The sequence below is a fragment of the Vombatus ursinus genome, unplaced genomic scaffold (assembly GCF_900497805.2).
Source record: "Vombatus ursinus unplaced genomic scaffold, bare-nosed wombat genome assembly UNPS02001287.1, whole genome shotgun sequence".
Taxonomy (NCBI): domain Eukaryota; kingdom Metazoa; phylum Chordata; class Mammalia; order Diprotodontia; family Vombatidae; genus Vombatus; species Vombatus ursinus.
Window position 1 is genome coordinate 17,692,733 of NW_020941065.1, and position 24,578 is coordinate 17,717,310.

General features: G+C 52.4%; 1 protein-coding gene across 3 annotated transcripts in view; it reads left to right on the plus strand.

The window, feature by feature from the left end:
- Positions 1 to 21,169, plus strand: part of NF2 (neurofibromin 2) — a 128,494-nt gene extending 107,325 nt beyond the window's left edge. The window contains exons 13-17 of one of the 3 annotated variants that reach the window (XM_027863517.1): positions 788 to 893; positions 1,763 to 1,893; positions 2,857 to 3,016; positions 4,921 to 4,965; positions 17,456 to 21,169. In XM_027863517.1, the coding sequence (XP_027719318.1) occupies positions 788 to 893; positions 1,763 to 1,893; positions 2,857 to 3,016; positions 4,921 to 4,956 (433 nt within the window). In that variant the 3' untranslated portion in view covers positions 4,957 to 4,965; positions 17,456 to 21,169. Of the gene's footprint in view, positions 1 to 787; positions 894 to 1,762; positions 1,894 to 2,856; positions 3,021 to 4,920; positions 5,034 to 17,455 lie in introns of those variants that run through there. The other 2 variants (XM_027863507.1, XM_027863524.1) reach the window with 2 other exon arrangements.
- The last annotated feature ends 3,409 nt before the right edge of the window (positions 21,170 to 24,578 follow it).

Here is a 24,578-nt window from a genome sequence, read left to right on the forward strand (position 1 = left end):
CAAGGTTAGGAAGCAGTCCATGTGCAAAAGACCTTGAGGTCTTTTCAGATTGAAAAGTGTTAGTTTTGTGATGTGGGAGTCCAAAAAGCTCATACAGACAGGAGGCCTCATTCATAGAAAGCTGATGGTAGTTTCTTTGTACCCTGGCCTGATGAGACCCCCCTCTGTGTAGTGTTTCCAGCTCTGGGCTCCACATTCGAGGCAGGACATTGATAGCCAGGGTGCAGGCTGAGGAGTGGGCTGGGGACCGTGCCGTGAAGATTGGTTGGAAGAACCAGCAGTCAGCTTCAGAAGGTGGAAGTCACAAAGAGGCAGTATTGGTTCATCCTGACAGTGAGGGAGCGGAGGGAGCTCCTCTGGGAGGGTGCGAGGTCCCAGGCCCGGCTTCTCCAGTTGGAGGCTGGCTGCTGGTTTGTCAGCGACGTCATAGAGTGAGGTGGAATGGTGGTGAAAGTGAGAGGCTTCCTGGTCTTGTGGCCAAGGAAGGTGGCCCAGCCTGTGAATGTAGGATGGAGATGACAAAGCCCCCTAGGCTACAGGGCCCTGAGGACCCTGAGACACAGTGGGTCTGTTGTGACTGGAACCCCAGCATCAGGGGCCTAGCAGGCCATTGAGTCCGACCCCCTCATTTCACAGGGTCAGGAGTGGGCACTCAGAGAGACAAAGGAAGTCGCCCCAGCATGCTTCGGTCTTAGGGGCTGAGCTGGCATTACAGCTTGTCTCTCCCTTCACCTCCTGCTCCCTGGAGGTTGGGTCTCATTTCTTTCTGCTTCTCTCTTCCCGCCAGAGCAAAGGAGGCCGATCAGTTGAAACAGGATCTCCAGGAGGCCAGAGAGTCTGAAAGAAGAGCGAAGCAGAAGCTCTTGGAAATCACCAGCAAAGCTTCCTACCCGGTGAGAGCCACACACAGAAGGGCCGCTGGGCCTCGGGAGGGCTGAGCTGTGGGGCAAGCCTGTCCCCAAGGCATCAGCTCTTCCACTCGTAGCCAGGAAGGCTGCCCCGTGGCCCCAGGAGCAGAGCCCTGGGGTCCTCGACCTGCCTCGGACATGCGGCCTTGGCCCCTCACTCTGATTTCTCTGTCTCCTCATTTGTAAATGAGGAGACAGGGCAGGGTAATCCCCATCCCTTCCAGCTCTCAAGTCTCTGGTCCTGTCACTCTGCATCTTGAATCCCAGAGGGAGGCATTCGTAAGAGTCTCCTGCCCACCCTCGAAATGCTGAGCTGCTGGGCAGTGGGTCAATGGCCAGAGACAGGAGTCCCATGAGTGCGAGCTTCATTGGCAGTGTCTGCCCCTGCTCCTTGAGTCGCTTTTAGCGATGGCATTGGTCAGCCTGCCTGGCTTGACCAGGCCAGCTTCGAGCTCTTGGCTTTCGAGAAGGGAGGCAGAGGGTGGGAGCCCTGGTTTCTTTCTCTTGTTGCCGTCTTACTCAGGCTGTGCCAAGAGATGATTGAATAAGATGGAACCCTTTGTACAGTCCAAGAGACTCACCCATTTGTTCAGTCACCTTTTTACGAGCTGTTGAGTTAGTTTCTGCAAATACCATTTTTTCAGGGATTGGGGAGTCATTGGGAGAGGAGGTGTCGGAGAAGCTGTAACAATGACATTTTCAGGGCATTCAGGAAGTAGGCTGACCCATTCCCAAGTCCTCACCCTTCAACTGTCCGTCCATTCCTGAGCTTCCACAAACCCACGCCCCCCCATTGTTGTCCCTAGCACCTCCTGCTGTTTCAGGGTTCCATCTAAACAGAGCTCTCTCCTCAGCCCCCGGTGAGCTCGAGCACCACAGCCCTGCCGCCCGATGTGCCTGGCTTCGGGCTTATTGGCGAGAGCCTGTCTTTTGACTTTAAGGACACTGACATGAAGCGACTCTCCATGGAGATTGAGAAAGAGAAGTAAGTCACTTACTCGTCTGTGTTCTGTGTGGGGCAGCCCGGAATGATGGATTTGGGTTTGATGAGTCTAGACCTTCTCCAAGTTGCTTTGGAACATGGTGCGCCAGAGCAGTCCCGGCTTCCGTGAAGCATCTGTTCTTTTCCCCCCTCCTGGGAGCGAGCATTTCCTGATCACAAGTTAAAGGTGACAGATGCCCTTCCCACCTGCCAAGGGACCAGAGGACTGGGGGGTCAGGCCACACCTTTGTCAGCCACCTGAATGATGACGCCCACGGTGCTAGATGGTTTTTTTCTCCTGATCACATTCTTTGGTGCCAAGTAGGACCCCTCTAGACTCTTTGGAGGACTGATGTACCCATGATTAAGGCTCACCTGAAGGGGAGCTTCCCCTGGCCACAGACGGCCAGTGGGACTCAGGCCAGCAAAGTTGTGCCCAGAGCCAGGCTGCCCTTGGCCCACGCCGTTCTCCATCCCCTCCTTCTACGGTTGGGCAGGCTGCGGTGAGCAAACACTGGGTAACTTGCTAGTGGTAGGACCCCAAAGCAGTCCTGGCGTGGAGAGGGTCTGCATAGGCCCTCCCTGCTGGGGCTTTTGGAGTGCATGTAAGGTGATGGAGCCATCCTCCGCAGCTCCTCATTCTTACAGTAGGATGCGGGCACGGCCTGCCGGATCGTGATGATAACCTGTGTGGTGAGCCAGCCGAGAAGGCGTCTGGCAGCCTCTGTCTTAGGGGGCTCCCCCAGACTGGCTCAGACATCCAAGAGATGTCCGACACATCCGTTTTCCTTGGTTGGATAGAGGAGGGCTCCGTTGGGTGGGGGTCTCTGGAAGTTACCAGTGTGCAAAGCACAAGGCGTCAGCACTCTGGAGAAGCTAATGTGAGCGTCTTGGGGGTCACGGGCATCTTGCCCGGGAGCGCCCCTCCTTCGCAGCAGTGACAACAGTCTGTCTCCTTCCTGGCAGAGTGGAGTACATGGAGAAAAGCAAACACCTGCAGGAGCAGCTGAATGAGCTGAAGACCGAGATCGAGGCCCTAAAGCTGAAGGAGAGGGAGACGGCCTTGGACATTCTACACGGCGAGAACTCCGACCGGGGCAGCAGCAAGCACAGCACCATCAGAAAGGTCGGTGCCGCTGAGGCCACTATGGGGGAGGTGCCCGCTGGTGGTGCCAGCAAGGCGTCTCAGCTGGCAGCAGCAGCTCGTGGAGGCGCTGGTTTGATGGGAAGTCGAGTTGGTGTTACGAGGTCCTGAGAACAAGGGATCCCACTGGGGGAGAGCTCTGCAGCCCCCACCCCCCTTAGCAGGAAAGCCAGGCTGGCGCTGGGGGAGGGGAGCCGCCTGCCCACCGAGAAGGAAACACCAGAGTGAGGGCACTGAGGACGGAGCGCCCCTTTTGGAGATGTTTGCAGAGGGGGAGGGCGGCTTGGAAAGCAAAATTCTGAGCTGCCTTGAGGGTGTCGAAATGCAGATTAACCTACTCTGACCAGAGCTGTGCTCTACGTGTCACGGTGTCATGTGCTCCCGGTCCCCAAGAAGATAACCAGTCAGAATCATGATTTATTACTTTGTTTTTCCCTTGGGTTAGACAGCTCAGTTGACCCCTTTTTTGTCCAGTTTGGTTGGATGTAGAGAGGCCACAGTGGTGTCAGGAAAAGCCCCCTGGCTGGCTCTTCAGCCGCCCGCCCTCCCCCAGACCTCAGTTTGCCCATCAGTAAGATGGTCAGATGGACACCCATGGGCCTCGTTGCTCTGCTTGGCTTGAATATGCGCCAGATTTAGCCTCGCGTGCCCCTCCCCTTCAGAACGTCACAGTAAATCTCTGTTGTAATTGTTCCAAACTGGTGAAGTTGTGCTGGTTAAGTCGTAGCCCTGGGCGCAGAGGCCTGCTGCTGTCTTGCTCAGGTGAGGCAGGCCTCCTTTTCGCTCTGTCTGTCAGAGCGTCCGAGACCCCCGGGAGGGAGCCTCCATGGCCAACGAGTCCAACTCCCGCTCATTTTACAGTTGAGGAAACTGAGGCCTGGGAAGCGGGTAGCACTTGTTTGAGGTCATACACTCAGTCAGCATCAGAGGCAGGTTTTGAGCCCAAATCTTCTGACTCCAGAGACTGTGTTCTTTCCCATATACCGTTACCTGTCTCATCCAGCTGGTGTTACCAACCAGTCTGTAGTTTCAATATTGGTGGCTAATAATCTGGAGCCCCAGCTCATTAATATTTGGCTCTTTATTGTAGAGTTGGGCAGCCAGGGGACACCACAGTGCATGGAGTGCCGGGCCTGGAATCAGGAAGACTCATCTTCCTGAGTTCAAATCTGGCCTCAGACACTTACAAGTCGTGTGACCCTGGGCAAGTCACTTCACCCTGTTTGCCTCAGTTTTTCGTTAGTAAAATGAGCTGGAGAAGGAAATGGCAAAACACTCCAGTGTCTTTGCCTAGAAAACCCTAAATGGGGTCATAGAGATCCAGACATGACTGAAAAACCGAACAGCATTGATCTTAGAGTTGAGAATTGCTCTCCAGTTGAGATGTCTCTTTGTTTCTGTATTTAAAACTGTCCTTTGGAAATCTTGAGTGATGTATGTCAGCTTCTGGGGAAAGCCCTGCCTCCTTCCCCATGGGCCTGAGGGGATGCAGCCAGAGAGGGGGTGAGAGGAAGAGGCCAGCTCCCTTTACACCTCTCTGGTCTTCGTCACTCTCTGGGATTCCCCTTGATAGCAAAACCCCAAAGCAAGTTAGCGAAAGGGGCAGTAACCAGGCAGTTGGGGAGCCTCAGGCTGTAAGCAGTGAAGGGAGCCCTGAGCCAAGCAGCTCCCAGCTGCTCCTGCCTCCAGCCTGCCACCCCCTGACTGCTTCGCCCCACGAGCCCCTTAGCAGGCCGGAGCCTGGAGCAAGCTGTCAGTGTGGCATCAACAAAGGGGCAGTGTGGCAGCCCTCGGGGTGAGCGTTCTGCAGGCTGCAGCCCAGTAGCACTGCTCATATCACACAGGTGTGTTCTTGTTTTCTGTTTCATTTTATTTTGCTGGTTTAGCCTCAAGCCCAAGGCAGAAGACCTATCTGCATTTGAGCCTTCCAAGTAGGTTATTCCAAGGTACTCTGTGTGTGGTGATGGGACTGCCGTCTGTAACACTAACCTGTGCATGAGCTTGCCTGTCCTGGTGCTCCGGGACGTCCTCCCTCCCCGCCCCCCAGGGCACTGGGCCCCCGGGCGACTGCAGCCACTGCATGCTTGGTCAGGGGCGAGTTCTGAAGTGCCCCAACCCCCTCCCCCAGAGGCGCATGCCGTGGAGTCAGCAGGCCTGACCCCTCCTCTGGGGGCTCCAGCTGTGTCTGCTGCACTGTATCAGAGAGTCCTTCTGTGGGGGTGACATCACTGGCATGGAAACTGGTCAGGTGGGAACTTTGACCCTTCTCTGGGGAGGGAGGGAGGGGTGGCCGCCCAGCCGGTGAAAGAAGAGACCACCCTTGCCTTCCTTCTCGGCACGAGCATCTGTTCCTGCCAGAGGCTTTGAAGTACACTGATCTCGTGGCATCTGAGTTTGGGGGCCTTGGTGCCCCCACCAGAATTCCAATGGGCATCTTCTCTGAAGCGGGGAGTTAGCTTGTGGCCTGAGTGCATTGAGATTGAGGACAGTGTGGTCACTGTTAGTTCTGGACAGGCCTGTGCACACAGTAGGTGCTTGATAATGGCTTGTTGAGTGAAATGATCAACTTGTTTGGGCTGAATGATGTCAGAATTCCCTTTTAGCTCCCACGTTTGGGGAGACTATGATTATGGGCCTGCAGTGCGCTGTGAAAGGCTTCTGACAGAAACCCAGCCATCAGACTGGCCGTGGGCCTGGGCAGTAGGGTAAAGAATTCCCAGGAAGCTGTCTGCCTGGCATCCTAGGGAAGTAGCATCATGCAAGGGGCAGGGCCCTGGTTGTGCTGTCAGAAGGCCTGGGTTCAGAACCTCTCTCTGTTACTTAACCCTTGTTTAGGCCTGAGCAAGTCTCTTTCCATCTCGGGCCTGTTTTCTCCTAAGGGGCAGGGCTGGACAAGAGGAGCCCTAAGATCATCTTCATTCAGCTCTGAATTCTGTGAACTGCCCACCCCTCTTCCCTTGCCCCCCTCCAGATGCCAGTTGGCTTCCATTCGTGTGTTCATGCTGGCCATGAGTGGTACTGAGGTTGAGGGGAAAATGAATCCATTATTATCACACTCTTTATTGTGAAACAGAATTTGTTGGGTTCATCTGGCATCCCATGGGAGGCAAGCCAGTTACTCAGGTACCAAGGAGACCTTATGCTGAGGCCCCTGATCTGGGAGCAGCTTCTGTGGTATGACCCCCAGCACAGCCCCGTAGAAGAGCTGGACAATCCAGTCTCTAGTCCTGGGTTTCCTTATGGCTACCGTCCATGAAGTGCCCCAAAGCCAAGAACTAGAGAGTGCAGGGCCAGGATGAGCCTCGCCATGGAGGGGCAGTGGGCAGGAACCACGTTACCCAGAATGCTCTGGGAAGGGAGTCTTGTAAGTTTTCTGATTAACTCAAGGTTAGGTAGAAAATGCTTTTTGTTTGGATCCTCGTTGAAAAACTTCATAAGATAAAGTCATCTACTTTTTTGGCTAAGTACAGTAAACAGAAGAAAATTGAATTTTGGTTTTGTTTTTTTTTTAATTGATATAGGCTCTTCAGATGCCTCAAGGCTGTGATTTTCAATGTCATTTTCCTTGGGCAGTGTTGTAGCCACAGAAGGAAAAAAGGAATGGACTAAAACTGTCTCTGATCTTATGTCATCCTCTAGATAGAAGCTTAAAGAAGTATATAAGTCAGTCCCCGATATAAACTTGTTAGACATTTTCCTTCCTTCTGTCAAGATCAGAATAACCACAGGAAAAAAGGATAAATCCAGCTAATTGGGGATTCTGGTTAATAGAGGTTTTACTATTGCTTAGAAACTTGGGCCTAGTTTATATTTGGCTATGGTTGCCTCACCATCTCTAATTAAATAGTAGTTGTTTTGGCCACGTTTGTAAAGTTTGATGCCCTCTCCATTTTGTGGGGTCTAGCTTGAACTCTCCTATAGCCAGGCTTGCCTGGAGATTGGCCAGGGCAGGTGAATGGAGGACGGCCATTGGTGATCTCCATTAAAATCACCCCATGTTGATTTTTTCTGTTTTTCAGCCTTCGATTCATAAAACTAAAGTGTTTTCTACCTGACCACCTCTCGCTGCCTATTGTGGCTTATAGCTGTCAATGCTCTCTGCTCTCTTGGGTGTCCCCTTCATTGTGAGGTCAGAATGTGGGAACTTCTCTCATCCATAGTCTTTGGGGAAGCCACCAGTTCAAGGGGCTGACCTTTCTTCTTGAGCTGAGAAGTGATTTCTTGGTGGTGGCCTTGCAGGGAAGACAGCAGCTTCAGCTGGGGAAGGAGAAGGCATTTTAAAGTAGATGGGAGGTGGGGATCCAGATGTACCATTTCCTCCTTGGGTCTGAGTAAGGTAATTCAGTCTTCAGAGCAGAGCCTGGGGTCCTGAGAGGTCCAGGCCTGACCCAGGGCTGCACAGCCCCCATATGTCAAAGGCAAGACTTGACCCCAGGGCCTCCTGACTCCAGGGTTAGCCCTCTATCCACCCATCTACCTGGCCACTTAGATTTTAGGTTAGAGACTTTAAAAGGAAGGGGAGGCAGTGTGACTGGTACTAGTGGACTGGGACGTAATGTTATTGGGGTTTGGTGGGTGTATTTTCTGTTCTCTCTGCTTTTCTATACCAATTGGTTAGTATGACCGTGTTGGCCTTTCCATCTGAGTCAGAGTAATACCAGTGACGAGCCTTGTTTGTGATAGCTGCCTTTGGGGAAGCCACCATGGAGTCACTGTGGAGTGTGGGCTGCATGTGCACAGCACAGCTTAGGGCCAGAGCTAAAGGAAGTAGATTCCATTGTCTGGGAGGTGTTTAGCCAACATAAAAGGGTCTGAGGGCTGGCCACTGAGTGGTGGGGGAGATGATGCCACTGTTTGGGCTAAAATATCTCGCTAGTCCACGTTCTTCAGAAGCTACCCTGAAGCCCGCCCAAGGCTCTTGGAGAGGGGGCTCCCCCCAGGATGGGTTCCTTCCCAGGGTTTGCACTTGGACAGCTTATCTGAGTTTGCATGCTGACAAAATGGTCGGTGTTTTTGCATGTGTGATTTTTAATGGAGACCAAAGTAAGAGAGTGAGTGTCCAGAGGAAAAATAGTAAAGGTCTTAGGGTCAGAGGTTGATGGTAGGAGAGTCCCTTTTTAAAAAGCCAGAATGGTTTAAATCTCCTGATTCTGTCTTGAGCTAGGGTCTCCAGTTACAGGGTAGAACAAGGATGCCTCAGAATGTGTGACCAGCCTCTTCTGGGCCAGGAAGACATGAAAACACAATATCACTTTTAATTTTGTTAGAATTCACCTCTTGCTGTAACACCATTGGTATCAAATGAGACACCAGAACACCTCAGGAAATAATAAATCACAGAACGGAAATTGCATATTCGTGAAAGGCATCTACTGCAATTAAAACAAATGGCCACAGCCACCTTGGTAACCTCTGCTCTGCACAGCCTACTTTGAAGCTAGCTGCTCAATATTTTACGCTTAATTATGTGGTTAACATGTGAATCCCTCTTTCTGACTCAAGTGAATAGAGTTTCTGTGTCCTTCTAGACAAAGTGGTCCACCTTGGGGGTACCAATACAGGACCAGCATCGAGCATGGGGACCCAGTTATATATATGGCTGACCAAAAGCCCCCTCCAGGCTTTCCATCTCTTCAGGAGCAGTGGAGGACTCAGGAGTCCCTCTCCCTCTCCTAGCCAGGGCACTTTTGGTTGTTAGAGTTTAGTTTGGGCAAAGACTTAGTTAATTCCTCAAGACTTCTTCCTCTTTTAGAAGCCTACCCTTCTAGATATCCCCTGGTTGTCAGACCTTGGCCTTATTTTGTTTCTGGTAGCTCTCTAGATGACATCAGTAAGGAGCCTTGCCAAAAGATTAGGGGGATCTCTACCCAATCAAACTGGGTTTTCATTTATTGAGTGCCAACCGGTCTCCTTTTTCATATTTTGGTATGTTGGACTGGAACAAGAAATTACTTTGTTGTTTTTTTTCCTTGGATTTCCTCATCAGCATTTGGTTTGGTGCATTTTCTAGATTTATTTGGAAGAAGTTTTTTGGTGGAGGGAGCTCACTGTACTACTCCCTGCTCCTCTGCCATCTTGGCTTTGCCACCACTGGAGCTTTTAGAGCAGGGTGGTCCTGTGGTTAGACATGTGCTTTGGGAATGTGATTTTGGCATGTGTGTGTAGGATGGATTGGAAAGGAGAGAGATTAGACGAGTTGGCAATGGTTGTCCTGTTCTGGGCATACTGAACCGTGCTGTTCCATTAACATCCCACCCTCTCCCATCTCTGGGCCTTTGCTCACCCCTTTCCCTGAGCCTGAAGAGGACTCCCCTGTCAACCTACACTCTGCCTCTTAGCTGCTTCTACCTAGTTCTGACCTGTGGGGCCAAGCAGAGTCAGTCTGATCTTCCTTTGCCATCCCAGCCCTTCAGATACTTGAAGACGCTCTCCTGGACCTCATTCGTCTTTTCTTCTCTCTGTCACGCATCCTGACATTGCTTTGCCTTGTCCTCCGGGTCCTCACACTGTCCTGGTCACCCACTCTTGGGCACAACTCAGCTTGTCAACACCCCGCTTAAAATAGGATTCCAGAACTGACCACAATACTTCAGATGTGGCCTGGACTGTGGCCATGGCCTCTCGTCTCCCTCCTTGGGAGCCCCATGCCCAGCCTCACCAAGGTACTACCCCAGCATCTCCTTAGTTGATTGCCCTGTTATGTTCTTGACTCATACTGGGCCAGAAGGACTTTGCCTAATCTAGCTTGACCTCACCCAGCCTTTACCTGTAAAGTTGGCAGTTTGAGGCCAAGTGTAGAACTTTGTGTTTCTCTCCATTAAATTTTATCTTAATTTGATTTTTCCATAGTTGTAGCCTGTCAAGGCCTTTTTGGATCCTGGCTCTTATTATCCCAAGGATTAACCATCTCTCTGAGCTTCATGTCATCTGTAAATTTTACAAGCATACGTTCTGTGGCTTCATCCACGTCGTTGGTAGAAATGTTGAACTGAGTAGGACCGAGGGTAGCTCCCTAGGGAACTCCATTAGACATTTCCCTTGTAGTTGGTGTCCCTGGCCTCACAAATCCCATAGCATTTTGTCTGCGTCTCCCCTTTTCATTTTTCTCCCTCTTTTCTCATATCATAAATGTTCATCTGCTTATCTTTTCCCCCATGGCATTGTAGGCTCCTCAAGAGTGTTGCCTGTGTCATAATTATCTTTGTATCCTGGCACAGGGCCTTGCACAGAATCGGTACCTAATAAATAAAATATGTTGAATTCAATAGATAAATCTGAAGGGAAAGTGCATTTCAGGCAGAGGAAAAGCATAAGCAAAGAAATTGAGGTTAGGAAATTAGGGGCTTTTGGGGGTCCTAGCAAGTAATTGGGTTTGGAATGTCAGGGTTCCAAAGAAGAATGAAAGTACATCATAGAGGGACCAAGTCTCCTAGAACCAGGTGAAAGTTCAGAATATGAGGACGGGCCGTGGAGGTTCTCGAGCCAAGGGGTTGATGTCCTAGTGGTGCTTTGGGAAGATGAGTTGAGCAGCACACTTGCCCCAGTTGACTTTCTGGGTCTGGTGCAAGGACGGTGAATCAGAGCCCATGGGTTCAAAGAAAGAGTCCTTTTCTGTAAATGGTATCTCAATGCCCCAAGGCAGAAGCCTTTCCCAAGCCAGTTAAAAGTAGTTCTGGACAATATAACAGATAGAAGCTGCCGTGAAGGATGTGGAGGTTTCCTGGTGTCTCGGAGCTCCCTACCACAGTCTTAAAAACCGCTTTTATGTTCTTGTTGCCAAGAGGGCCCGAGGTGGAGTGCCAGTCCCCCAGGGAGCAAAGTTAACCCCGGCTGCCTCAGGTCTCCACCAGTGTTTCATTACTGACAACAGTCCCAACAGCCAGTGGTGTGAGCGTGTGGTGAGGGGGGTGGTTCGCCCTAAGTTCCACATGTTTTCTGGCCCACAACCAAGTAGGATGGGTGGGAGGAGGGAGACTGAAGACAGAAAGACCGGTTAATACATGATTAGTAGTCAAGGCAAAGGAGCGTGGAGTCCTGAACTGAGGTGGCAGCAATGAAAATAAGAAGCAGAGCGGGAAGGGTAGGAAGAGGAGGTGACGTCAAGGGGGAGAGAGAAGGCGACATCAAAGATGGCATCCAGGTGTTGAGGGAGGATTTGGAGGAGGTGGGGAAGAGCCCAAGAAGTGCAGGCTGCTTGCCTAAGGCACTTGGCTGCCTTTTGGAAAGCGACTTGGTCCGATAGGTGAGTGCTCTGTGGTTCGTGGTGGTGGAGGGGAAAGTGTTGAGTTTGGCGCTGCTCCTGGCGGCCGATAATGGGGCCAGAGCGCTGGAAGGAATGAGAGGCTGCCCACACAGCCCCCGGAGGGGGGCCTTGCCACCATCTGTCAGACGAGCCTTAGTCATGTTCCCGCAATGTCACTGGCGGGGCCTTTTGGTCCGAGGAGCTCAAAGAGCCTCATCGACATCACTTAGCTCCTCACCAGCCTTGTGAGGCGAGTCATGTCCTTGTACCGGTTTTCAGGTAGAGAAACTGAGGCATAGTATCACATGGTACATTAGGGGCCGTCAAAATAGGCCTTGGGCCCACCTTGCGGAGAGTGCCTGCCATTTTGTCTTAGACCATTTGACCCTAGTTTGCTGCCTCTGCTGTGATCATTTAGCTACCTCAACAGTTTGGTTTGGTTTTTTGTTTTTTTGTTTTTTTAAGGCAATCGGGGTTAAGTGACTTGCCTAGGGTCACACAGCTAGTAAGTGTCAGTGGCCACATTTGAACTCAGGTCCTCCTGACTTCAGGGCTGGTGCTCTATTCGCTGCGCCACCTAGCTGCCCCGTTTTTGTTTTTGTTTTTTTTTTATCAGACACAGCTCCCCCCCACCAAAGGAGAAGCATTTAGGAGAGATCCCCTGGAATTTCCCAGGGCAGCCTTTTTCCCTCGGACTGATAAAGAAGATCAACCCAAATTCAGCTTGCTAATTAGGACAGAACTGGTCTTAAATTCTTCCTTTGACTAGGGGCAGGCAGGTGAGCCATTGCCTGTGTGTGACTTGTTTCCATTTGTGCATTATGTGAAACCATTTCTGTAGATGAGACTCCCCTCCACCACCACCCCCACCCCAGAGGCTGGGGAAAGCTTAACCAATGCCTTTTAAAATGGAAATCCCCTCCTGCCCAGCCTTCCTTCCTAGTTTGGAAGGGGATGTTTATCACCCCCTAAGCCCCAGATTCTCTTGGTGCTTAGGGCTGCGGAATTTGGCTCTCGCCTCAGTGCTCTGAAAGACCGCCTTCCTGGCAGGTCTGGGTACCCGAGCATCCACACGCCATTGTATAGATTCTGCCTCCCCTGCTCCTTAGTGCTCCATGTGTGGAGGAGGAGAGGAAGCAGAAAGGGGTTTGGGGCTTGCATTTCAATTCTGTTGCATTTTGATAGGACAGGCGGAGTTCCAGGGCCTACAGGGTTGCATGGCTGGCGATTTTTTTTTTTTTAATGAATTAAGTGGTGCTCCAGCTCCGGCACCTTTCTGTTCCCCAAGGATTGAGGAATTGAAGTGAGGCCACCAGAGCATGATTGGAGGAATCGTGGCCCCGTGAGTGGATTGTTCTCCCAGTTTAATGTGACGTTTCCTCTGTTCATTGAGAGCCAGCGTGGTGGTGGTTGTCCTGCCTGCCCCTCCATCCTCCTTTGCTGTAGGAACAAGATGATCACAATGCAGCCTTGTAAATCAATTTTCTTTCTGTGCTGATGAAAATGTAATTTATTCTTAATCAACCTGCCTTGCTGCCATAGGCTGCACCTTGCATATATATTTATTTATCCTCCTCTATCACTTCTGGAAAGCCCTGGAGGGCCTCAGTGGAGGTCCCAAAGGACTGTGTAGCCCTGTTTTTCCAGAAGGAGATCTCCCCTTAAGTGATGAGAGGCGGCCTGTTGCAGAGATAAGCACACTGGGTGTGAATCTGGCCTCTTTGCTGCTGCTGTGACCTGATTGATTTAGGTCAGTAGTTCGCTAAGGCCGGGGGTGGGGGTGTCCCTGAGACCCTTTCCAGGAGTCTGCAAGGTCATAGCTCTTAAATATCAGCCACATGAACAGAAGCTCTTTGGGAGGGGAGAGGGTCCTAAGATCCCAGCATTGGAGAACCACTGGCGTAGCGAATTGCCAAAGGCCCTTTTAACTTAACTCCAACTCCCATGATCCTGTGGTGCATGAGAGCACCGGAGGATCAGAATGAGAAGGGACCAGAGAGGCCGTCTGTGGTCCAGATCCTTCATTTCACGACCAATATCTCTGGACAGTTGTCCAGAGCACTTTCTTTACGAACAACTCCGTGAGCTCCCTTTTCTTCATTGTACTTTGAGGCTTACAGAACACTTGACTTGGAATGACCTTTTGAGGTCAATAATGCAAATATCTTTTATCTTACAAATTCCGAAACTGAGTCTGTGAGGGGTTCAGTGACTTCCACAAGGTCCCTTGGCCAGTAATTGTTGGTATTCTGAAGTCCAGTGTTCTTTCCTCAGGCTGCAGGATGTTGGGCTGGGTGTACCCCCACAATCGCTGGTGTCTTGGCTCTCATCCCCCTTGTGGGTCTGCTGTGTCTTGTCCCAGGGGCCATTTGGGAAGGTTTTGGAAGAAGCCAACAATCCCTGCAGTAGCAGGAGGTGCCTTTGGCTCTCCCTCCCTGAGCTGGGTTACAGAGAGCCAGGTGGGCGCCAGGGCGAGGGGCCCTTCAGCCGCTGCACAGAGCAGATGGACCTCCTGCGAGACTCCATGGGCGCCTGGCTTGAGTTCGAGGGGAGCCACACTTGGTCTTGTGGGTGCTGCTTCTTTGTGGAGGAGAGGAGAGCTGCCCTCTCTCGTCCAGGCAGCCTTGGCAGCTTGGCTCATCCACCAGGTGCCTGCGTCCAGCGTCTCTGGCCCCTGCTTCGGCAGCAGGGGTACAGACACCCACGTGAATGGCTCTGGGGAGGCCCAAGGGAAGGAAGACGAGCCTGGCAGGCTGTGTGGACCTCTGAAATACAAAGACAGAGCAGCTTAGGGGACAGGATTGGGCTGGTGACTGAACTGAGCAGTAGCTTCAGGCAAGAGAGACCAGAACTGCTCTTGGGTTGTTCCTGTGGGTAATTTAAGTCAGCTGGAAGGGAGAAGCAAGCCTGTCCCATCGCCTGGGGAGGAAGCTTCACGTTCCCTCAGCATCTTCCAGGAGCTGGTGAGCATGACTTGGGCTCGAGGCAGCATCTGCACTCGGCTCCCTACAGCCCTGCGCCTCTGGGGAGGGTTCAGGAGCTCCCCTGTTCTTGACCTGAAAGCGAGTTTCAGAGGGCTCATGACCTGCTGAACCAGAACAGCATATGATAACGATGGGAATAGCAGCCAGCATTTATCTAGAGCTTACTGTGTGCCAGGCACTGTGCTAAGTGCTTAAAAAATGATCTCATTTGATCTTCAATAACCCTGGGAGGGAGGTGCTGTTATTTCCCCCATTTTCCAGTTGGGGAAACCAAGACAAACGGGAAGTGTATTGCCCAAGATCACAGTGCTAGGAAGTAACTGAGGCCAGATTTGAACTTGAGTCTTCCTGACTGTATCCACCATGCCACCTGGCAGCCCCTGTGGCCCACCAGCCTCCGGGGCCTCATGAGCTGGAGCTGGCATTCTGCACGTGCCACGTGTAGACCTGGGCCTGGGTCTGCCCCGTGGTGTTCATGTTCTGGTTCTCCTGCTGCTGCCCTGGAGGAGGTTCCTGGCTCCAGTTCCAGCCTGTGACACCTTTGGGGTTTCCCCTCCTTCTTCCTGGGAAGCCGTGTCGTGTTTGTGATGGCAGTGCACTGTGATGCCAGGCCTGGAGCTGCTCTGCACCCGCCTGCCTGGGGCATCGTGGGCACATTTTCCAACCTCGCTCTTTGTTTCCTTATGGTAAGGGAATCAGAGAATAAGCTCTAGGAGTGTCATGCCAAAGGCCTGGGGCAGTAGTGTGCGCGTAGTAGGTGCTTAGTACATGTTGGTGCATGTCTCGCCCTTTCCAGGGCTGTTCCAGTTAGGAGATAGAAGAGCAGGGAAGCTGACCTGTTGACTTTTTGGGGAAACTGGTGATTAACCTTAAGGTTAACCAGGCCCTACTAAGACCTTCCTTGAGCAAAGCTCTTGTGGTTCATGTGTTTGTGAACCAAATGGCTTTCTGTCTCAAGAAAGGAAGCCCAGGATTTCCCCTTTGCTCCATGGCCTACTCCTTTTCTTGTCTCCTGCTCCCCTGGCCAGAGGGAGGAATGGCGGCCCAGTCAGATGGAAGGCCAAAGGAAGACTGTTAGGCCGCCAGGGTGGTGGACAGGGATGGAAACAGGCCGCCATGGTGGAAGCAGACGGAGGTCCTGGCAGCACTGGCAGTAACTCCTTTGGCACTCTAAGGACCCTACCGGAGTTGGAACCACAGGGACTTGTGTGGCATGGTGGTGAGGTGGGCACATGCGGGAGGCCAGGCCTGGCAATGGGGCCTGGTCCTGGCTCCCCGGTGCTAGGCTTTTCTCACAGAGGCGGGAGGCTCGTCCCCCTACAGGACCTCTCCAGCCTTTGTGGAGGGCCATCTTTCTCTTGGTGCGATTGGAGCGCTTGGTGCTCTGCTTCTACTGGCATGCACTGTCAGAGAGGGGAAGGGATGCCTTGGTCCTCCTTTTCCACCTTCAGGAGCCTTTGACTTTGGCCTCTTCCCCTGGAGCAGAGGCAATGCTACTTCTGATTCTGAAAGACCAAGGACCAGGTTGAGTCTCTGCAGAGGCAGTGAGTGTTTGGAGCATAAGCATCCTACCACCACCAAGGCACTTTGCATGCTAACAAGCACACGCTCAAGTACCGGGAATATGGGGCTGCTCTGGCTGCCAGGATCCTCCCCTCGCCTCTTGGGCACAGCCGGCCTGGCTCGTCATGTGTGGGATCCAAGAATTCTTGGATTCAGCATGGAGCTCGAGAGCGTGGAGGTCTGTGTGCCTGCGCTCTCAGCCTGGCCTGTCCCAGGAGCGCTGCGCTCCGACCTTGGAGCACTGACGTCTGCCCAAGGGGCCGCCGGAGGTCTGTGGGCAAGCCCGCTGGGCCCTCCTGCCTTTTTCTGCAAACGCTGTTTCTGCAAACGCTAGTAGCTCGCTAACCCTTTTTTACTGCTCCCTTGAAGGGAATAGAAATCAGAGTTGGCAGAGTCAGGAAATGTGATGCTGACAGATGATAGCTCTAGTTGGGACAGAGAAGAGCGTTCTGTGCTCTAGAGAGAGCCCTTAGCACAGCTCTCACAACAAGCACAACAGTGGTGATCGTTTTTTCACCAGCCCTGGGTTTTCATTAGTCTAGAGAATGCCCTTTCCCAGTGCCGTGTCCCAGGGCTGGTGGAGGACGTTGCTGCCTCTCCGTATCTCCCTGCCACAGAAGCTTTGGTTTCATCACTGGCATTCGTGTGCCAGATGCTTGTGGTTTGGTTGATTCTAGGGAGAAATGAAAGAACACAGCAACTAGCTGCGAGTTTTCATGGCTTGTGCTTCATCCCAAGAAGAGCCAAGCAGATCAGCTTCATCGCAGGCCATCCTAAGAGCAGGGAAATGGTTTCAGAAGTGGGGTGCTACCTTCCACTCTGGCTTCCAGAGCTCTCTCCATGGATCGTGTCCCAGGGCCCGTGATCCATTGCAAAGCGTCTGGAGTTGTGCGCTTCTGAGCCAGAGGCAGCTGCCGAAAGAGACCGTACAATAGGCAGACAGATGGGTCGGGCCCCGGCTTCTCTGTTTCTGCACACTTCAGGGGTAGTCATGTTCTCTGCCTGCCTTTGGTTTCACTGTGCACAGCATTTTAGCTCTCCCCCTTGGACCCTGTAAAGGGGGGAGGGAAGCACCTTCCATTGAGCCATTCCAGGAGGCAAGACTTAGGGAGACCAAGAGGCATAATTTCCCTCCTTGGGCTTACCACTGGGATCAGAGTGGGAAGGAGTATACTGCTTGTCTGACCGGGTCACTCTAATGCCCCGGAGAAGGTGCCAAGCGGCACTCACCAGTATAGGCCTTATCCCAGATGGGCTTCACAGGTGGTCTCTCTTCAGACAGCAGTGTGAGATGCTGACTGAGAAAGTGCTCTCTGCTCTTTAAAGTGGTAGGGATCCAGGAACATCTTGCTTTCTGGGAAGATGGCTTTAATGCATTTCTTTGCTAACATGCTTTTGCCCACTAGTCATCCGTAGTGGAGTGGCCATGTCTCTGAGTTTTGAATTGGGAGGAAAGTGTGGAACCTCACTTAGTGCTCTAGCATCTTCCTGAGCCTGGGAAAGCCTCCCTACAGGTCCCAGCCCTCTTTTTCTCTCTGAACCACAAGACCTGATTGTGGACAGGATTGATCCCTCTGGGTAGGGGGAGGGCAGCCAGGCCTGCCTTTCACCTTCTTCTCTGTTTTCTTACAGCTCACCTTGCAGAGCACAAAGTCCCGAGTGGCCTTCTTTGAAGAACTCTAGGAAATGACCCAGCCATCCCAGGAGTGGCCACTTCTGCCTGGGCCCTGCTGCATCAGCAGGATTGACCGCGCACCGTGGAAGCGATCCCTGGACACGCTGGCCGGACGACGAGGAGCTCCTTGAACTTTCTGTGGCCAAGCGGTGACCCCACTGCCAACAATGTGCAATGGCCTTGAATTCCAGCCCTTCCAAGGATTTCTCATGTGGGATTCAAGTTCCGCCCTATGGATTTTTTAAAAATGTGCAGTCTCTTTTGTCTGATGTGTAGCTGTGGTATCCCACGTGGTCTTCAGACACCTTGGTATGTCATGTTTGCTAGATGCGGTCTCAGCCTGTTCCGCCGAGGGGAGAGGGGAAGCTGATGTGAGTGAGGATAGCCAAGCAGATGGGACAGGCAGAGCCCCTGTGTGAGCGTCCTGGTGACACCTTCTGAAACACCAGGGGTCAGTAGGATTGGTGGTCTTTGCCGCTGCCCCCAGGCTAGGGTTTCAGAAGAGCGGGAGATCTCAGTCGCTGGGCTGAAAGAAATGCCTCCATGCTGGTGCCATGGAGGGCCGGCCTCCAGGGGAATGGGTCTCTAGGCTCTGGAGGAGGGAGGCTGGGAATCTGCCCAAGCTGGGACACAGGCTCATCACAGCCATCAGGCCTCGGGTCTGTGCCCCTTGAGGACGGGCTTTGGCTGCCAGATGGCCAGGCGTGAGAACAGCAGCCATGAATGCGAGAAGGAGTTTAGGCCAAAGCCTCGGCTGGGGGCTGGGGGCTGGGGGCTGGGGGCCAGGTGTGGTCAGCAGCTCCCGAGCTCGCCTCACACCACATCCACAGTTGAGGGGAGCGGTAGCCCCCAAAGCCTGCCCCCTGCACATCCTCTTCCCTTCTGGGCTTCGCTTCCCCTGCCGTGGTTCACGTAAGATGTGAGGGACCTAGTGTTTGTTGGGACCTTCCAGTAACCAGCCGAGACTCCAAGGGCGGTGGGTCTTTGCAGGCCCTCCTTATAGCTCACAGGTATTCCTCTGCTCTGCTGTCGATGGCAAGCCTTTCTTTGGCACTGATTTATCTTGTGTTCTCTCTTGGCAAGAAACTTGGCTGCCCTGGCTAATCTCTGCTCTCTTCATCTGGAACCATGCTGCTTACCCCTTGCATCATCTACATGTTTAATCTTGTTCCCCTGCCCAAAGCCCTTTTTAAAAAACTCCTTGTTGGACATTTAGGCTCTTTTGTACTCCCTTTCCTCCCCTCGCTGTGCCTAGTATAGTGTTCTGCCCCACCGTAGTGGGTGCTCAGTAAATGCTCTTTGATTGACTATTCTATGCTAAGTTGGTGGCTAAAGAAATAATTCTCCCTTGTACTTGGTTGGGTGCTGCTCTCTCCTGGCCGAGGTCCCTCCCTTGGGCCACTAGCTGCTGTGCCCACTGTGACCTGGGTGGTTTTGAGCTGTTCCACGGCTTTGACAGCTTGTCAGAGACTGAGAAGGGAAGGAAGCCATCCCTGTGCGGTCAGAAGGAGCTGTGGGCTTCATTGGGTGGCTCCTCCACAACCGCTGGTCTGCCCTTTGGGCCTTGAAAGCCGTGCTCGGGGAGAGGAGCAGGTTGGTGACTCTGGAGGGAGTCCCCGAGCCCCTCCTGGTCTGGCTGGGTGGTCAGCCCCCTCCCGCCTGGCCCTGTTTCTGTCCTTTCTGCTGGCAGGAGGATGGCCGAAATGACCTCATAGTTGCTTGTGGCTGTGAGGCAACAAATGTGAATCTGGGGGCTTTGCTCTCTGTGTGTTGCCTGTTTTTGAATAATAAAAACACTTAGTCATCCAGGCAGTAGGAAGGCCTGGGATCCTGCCTTACCCCCTGACCTGCTCTGTAGGATGAGGCTCTGGCTCCACGGTACCGTGCTGTCTCTGGCGCGGCCACCTCTGTGACCGGGTGGGGGACAGCTGGGAGGTGTCTGAGCTTAGCCTCTGGGGAGAGCTGCATTTATTTAATTAGCAGTGAAAGCCCAGTGCCTCCTCTGGCTGTGGGGCATGAACCGGGCTTGCCAGATAACTCCAGTGTCTCCGTCTCTCTTCTGTATCTTATAAAGAGGCTCGAGAGAGATGCTCGATGTATTTGAGACTTGGGAGGGAGGATGCCTAAGGTCAGAACAGTTCCTCCCCCTGGGCAGGGATGCCAAGCCCCTGACCCAAGGGCAGTCTGAAAGCCAGAGCCCATATTATGCCCTCTGTTTCCCATAAATCATAATCTCACCTGAATTCTTGCCATAAATACCGTAGCTCCTCTTTAAAATTGAAAGACATAGAGGGAGAGAGCTGGCCCGGAGGCAGGAGACCCCAGCTTCAAGTGCTGGTTCTATGACTTGACGTCTCAGCGCCCTGAGCCATTCTCTCCTGTGCAGAGGAGAGCCCCCATGTCAGTGAAATCACAGATCCAGCCCCCTCCCCAAGGCAGTGACCCCAGGCCACAAAAGCAAATGTATAACCTGTAAATATAGGAAAGCGCCAAGCGTCCTTGGCCACAAAGGATTTAATGGCCATTCTCTGCTTATGGGGAAGGAAAAGCATGGAGAGCCAATTAATTCAACTCAAGAACTACCCCTCCTGTCCACTCCATTGGGGCCCCTCTGCCTGGCAGACCAAATACCCCACTCCTTGGCAGGGCAGGGGATGAGGGCCGCCAGGCTCCCCTGGGATGGAGCTTCTTGGTATGCAGAGTTGAGCAGGAAGGAGTCGGCCCTGTGAGGGCCTTGTCTGGAGAAAGAATGAGGGGAGGCTCGTTGGCTTTTGGATGCTTGTTCTCCCAGGGCTTAGAGATGACTGTTAGGTGTTTTGTATGTCAATAAAGCGCATAACGTGTAACATGTACCTGAACTTCTGACATGCCGTTGGAGAGGAGGGAAGAGACAGTGCAGAAGCATTCATTGAGGAGCCCAGGGAAGGCTTCTGGGCAGGAGCAGTGAAGGGCAGGAGTGGCTTCCGGGACCCCGGGTCCTGCCAGGTACCTCCTGGGAAGTCGTGCTGCTGGCCCCAGACTTCCCCGCTCCGTGCCCCTGCTCCTGCATCCAGACTGATTGTCTCCCCTGAATTACATCACAGCACTTAGAAATACATGAAAAAATGTGCCCAGCGCCCCGAGCCGGACACCCCCACGCTCCTCACACTCCCAAGTGAAAGTGCATGTTGTAAGCTGGCAGGGAGAGGCCCCTGCACCTCTTCCTTCCTCTCTCTTTCTGCCACTCTGTCTCTGCCCTTCCTCTCTTGTGTCTCTGTGCATCTCTGTGTCTCCATCTCCACTCTCTCCAAAGTAGAAGTCCATCCAAACCTTCACAGTCCAGCAACTCGAAATCATTCTGCAACTTTGACTAGAGAGCTCAGAGCTCCCAGCCTGGGGAGAAGGAAACCTTGGCTCTCATCTGTGCCAATCTCCCTGGTCTCCAGCCCAGGGGAGTCAGCCCCCTTCTCCAGCCTGACTCATGGCAGGTCACGCCCCCAATGTGGACACCTCGTCCAGCCCCCTTTTCAAAGCAAAAGTTTGAGATTTGGATTTGTACGGCCATGTCTTGTGACTGGAGGGGTGGAGCCCCCTTCTCCGTCAGGTGAAATACCCACAAGTCTGTTTTCTATTCTGGGGGATTATTATATTTTAACTGATTGTTTTAATAAAAATTCAATCCTGTAAAAGTCTGTGGTTGTCTTAAGAGTTTGCAGCTGAATTAGAGGTTCAGCTCCATCATCCCTTCTCGCGGGGAGGAGGGAGGGTCAAGAGCCCCAGATTTGGATCAGAATCTCGACTCTGCCGCTTTCCAGGCTGGGTGACCTTGGGCGAGTCACTTCTCTCTGAGCCTCCATTTTCCTCCTGTGTAAATGAGGCGGTTGACCTCTGAGAGCCGCCCCAGCCCCCAATCTGGGGTCTCATCATCTAGAAATTCTGGGGCAAAATGTCACCCCCACCTGACTGCACACAGACTGAGGTAACTCTTTAGCTCTTGGAGTGCATCATTTGGTGTTGGCAATCCCAACACCCATTTCAAGGCTGATGTCAATTCAACAAACATGTCCATACGCTCTGGGTGGGTGTGGCTGGCCCAGTGACAGGGGGCCAGAGATGAGCACAGGCAGACCATGTTCTTTCTCTTGAGCTCTTTCACCTGTGCCAGACCCAGTAACTCGAGCCCAAGAGCCGCATCTTGACTGGAGTTGACTGGAAGACATGCCCGCCTGGAGGAGGGGGCCAGGGGAAAGCATCAGGCCCATTGGGCACCACGGTGTGCCCTGACAGTCATCTGACCGGGGCTCTCTGCCAGCCTGACTTGGGGCAACCCAACCCCATTCCACAAGCATTGGTTATGGGCTCGCTATGTGCCAGGCACCAGGAAAACAAGGACGCAACCTTTCTGGGACCCGAGTTCCTCCTCTCTAGAGTGAGGGTCTTTAGAGGGCCTTCCGCCTCTAAATCCTAGAATGGGGTGGTAGGCTTGGGCCTTTGTTTTAAGAACTGAAACTCAGCTGCTATTTGGTGACTCAGTTCTGTTTTCCAACAGAGTGGTGCAGTCAGTAAGCATTTATTAAGTACTTACTGTGTGCCAGGCACTGTGCTGAGTACTGAAATACAAAGAAAGCCAAAAGACAGCCCCTGCCCTCAAGGAGCTTACAGTCTAATGGGGGAGAAACATGGAAATGATACATAAATACAGGATAAGTTGGAGATAATCAATAGAGGAAGGCATCAAGGAGCATCGGGAAAGGCTTCTCGTAAGGTGGGATCTTAGCTGGGACCTGAAGGAAGCCAGGAGGTGGAAATGAAGGGCAGAGCATTCCAGGCTCCCTGGGGCAGCTGGAGGAAACACCCAGAATCTGGAGATGGAGCGCTTGGTGCGAGGCAGACCTGGGTTCTGATCCTAGCTCTAAAACAGCTGGGTGGTGCAGCAGATAGAATGACAGGCCTGGCATCAGGAAGGCCTGAGTTCAGATCCAGCCTCGGATACTTCCTATCTGTGTGACCCTGGGCAAGGCACTTAGCCTTTCTTTGCCTCAGTTTCCTCAACTGTGAAATGGAAATAACATCCACTTCCCAGGATTGTGATGAGGATTAAATGAAATGATAATTGTAAAACTCTTGGCACAATGCCTGGCATATAGTAAGTGCTATATGTAAGTATTATTAGTATTTTTATTATTGTTGCTACCCATGGGCCTTGGGCAATCAGTTAATCTTTCTAAGCCCGTTTCCTCCTTGGTAAAATAAAGGGACTTGACTAGACTTAACCTTTTTGTGACATGGACCTCTTCAGCAGTCTGGTGACTGATGTTTTTAAATGCATAAATAAAATGCATGGGATTGCAATGGAAACCAGTGATTTTTAAACAGTTAACAAAATATTTTTGAAAGTTCCCAGACTCCGGGTTAAAAACCCTTGACGAGATGGTCTTTGAGCATTCTCTCCGGCAGTGCCTTCCCATCATCCTGTGGGATTCCTGGGTCACAGAAGGTGTGTAGCTAATTAGTGCCGGGCTGATCCTCATCCATGCCCTTCTAGAAATCCTCTAGAGAATGCCAACATTTTCCTTTGCCCCTCTTCCCACAAGCCAGTTCACCTCTTATCGCCCTGCACTGGCTGCTGCGTGACAGGGTCTGCCCAGAAGCGTCGTCACAAGAAGCAAGAGAAAACAGCATGGTGGCCGTCCCATCCAGCAATTGGCTTGTAGCAACCCGTGAGTGCCGCTGCTTCCAGCCTTGTGGAAGGGTCAAGGACTCTGGGGAGGTGATCCCTCCTGGTCCATCCTGGTCTCACAAAAGCAGACCTAAGCCAGGGGTAGGTTCGTGACAACCGCACTAGAATCCCCAGAGTGCTCGGGAGCTTTCCAGGTGGCTCCTGGGATGACCACCTGTGACCTCGAGACTCAGGACCCTAGAGGAAGCCGCATGTCGGTGAGCCAGACCAACAGCCACTCGATGTCCATTGGAGAGTCCGTTTCAACCCTAGCTCGTCCTTCCCCTTCCCACCCAGCCCCTGTGACTGGGCGGGCTGCTTAGGTGGAGGAGTAGGGGTGTGTGGTTTGTAAGGGAAAACAGAAGCACAATCCCCGCAGTGAAGACAGGAAACCCCTATGCAAGTTACCTGTGGGCTTTCCAGTAACCTCAGTAATTTTGTTTGTATTTAGCAGAAACTAGTCCAGGGGTGGGGATTCTTCGGCCTTGAGGCCATGCGTGCCCTTCTAGATCGTCGGGTGCGGCCTTTTAACCCAGTCCAAGTTTTACCAGACAAATCCTTGTATGAAGAGGGGTTGCTCTGTGAGGTTTGGATTCAACCCAAGCGCCGCACTTGAGGACCCGGAGAGCCACGTGCTCCCCACCCCTGGACTCGTCAGTTTAGAGGAGCCTTTAAAAAGACATAAATTCTCCATAGAGAGTCTGCCTTGTGAGCTGGAAGCCTTCCTCTTTTTGGAAACAAAAGCACCTGATGTCATCCTGACCAGGTTCGGAGGGGTTCTTTGCCAGTTTGGCTACAGCAGCTCAGGAACACCTGGGCCATAGCAGGTCTTACTGACAAAACCCAGGGGCCTTAAATTATCCAAATATTTCAAGGGGCCTAATGGAGAAGGTAGGTCAGCTAGGTGGGTAGTGGACGGGACTGTGGATAGGCCTGGCCTCAGGAAGACTCTTCCTGCGTTCAAGTGTGGCCTCAGACGCTTCCTAGCAGGGTGACCCTGGGCAAGTGGCTTCACCCTGTTTACCTCAGTTACCTCATCTGTAAAATGAGCCGGGGAGGGAAATGGCAAACTGCTTCAGTATCTCTGCCAAGAAAAACCCAAATAGGGGTAGCGAGGTGGTGTGGTGTGGAGTCAGGAGGACTGGAGTTCAAATCTGGCTTCAGACACATGACATTCATTAGCTGTGTGACTCTGGGAAAGTCACTTACCTCAATTGCCTCACCAAAAAGAAAAACCCAAATGGGGTCACAAAGAGTCAGACATGACTGAAATGGCTAAACAACAAAATAGAGAATGCGGACTGGCCTTGGGTTGTTTCTCTTCCCCCTCTTCAAGTGTGTGTGTGTGTGTGTGTGTGTGTGTGTGTGTGTGTGTGTGTGTG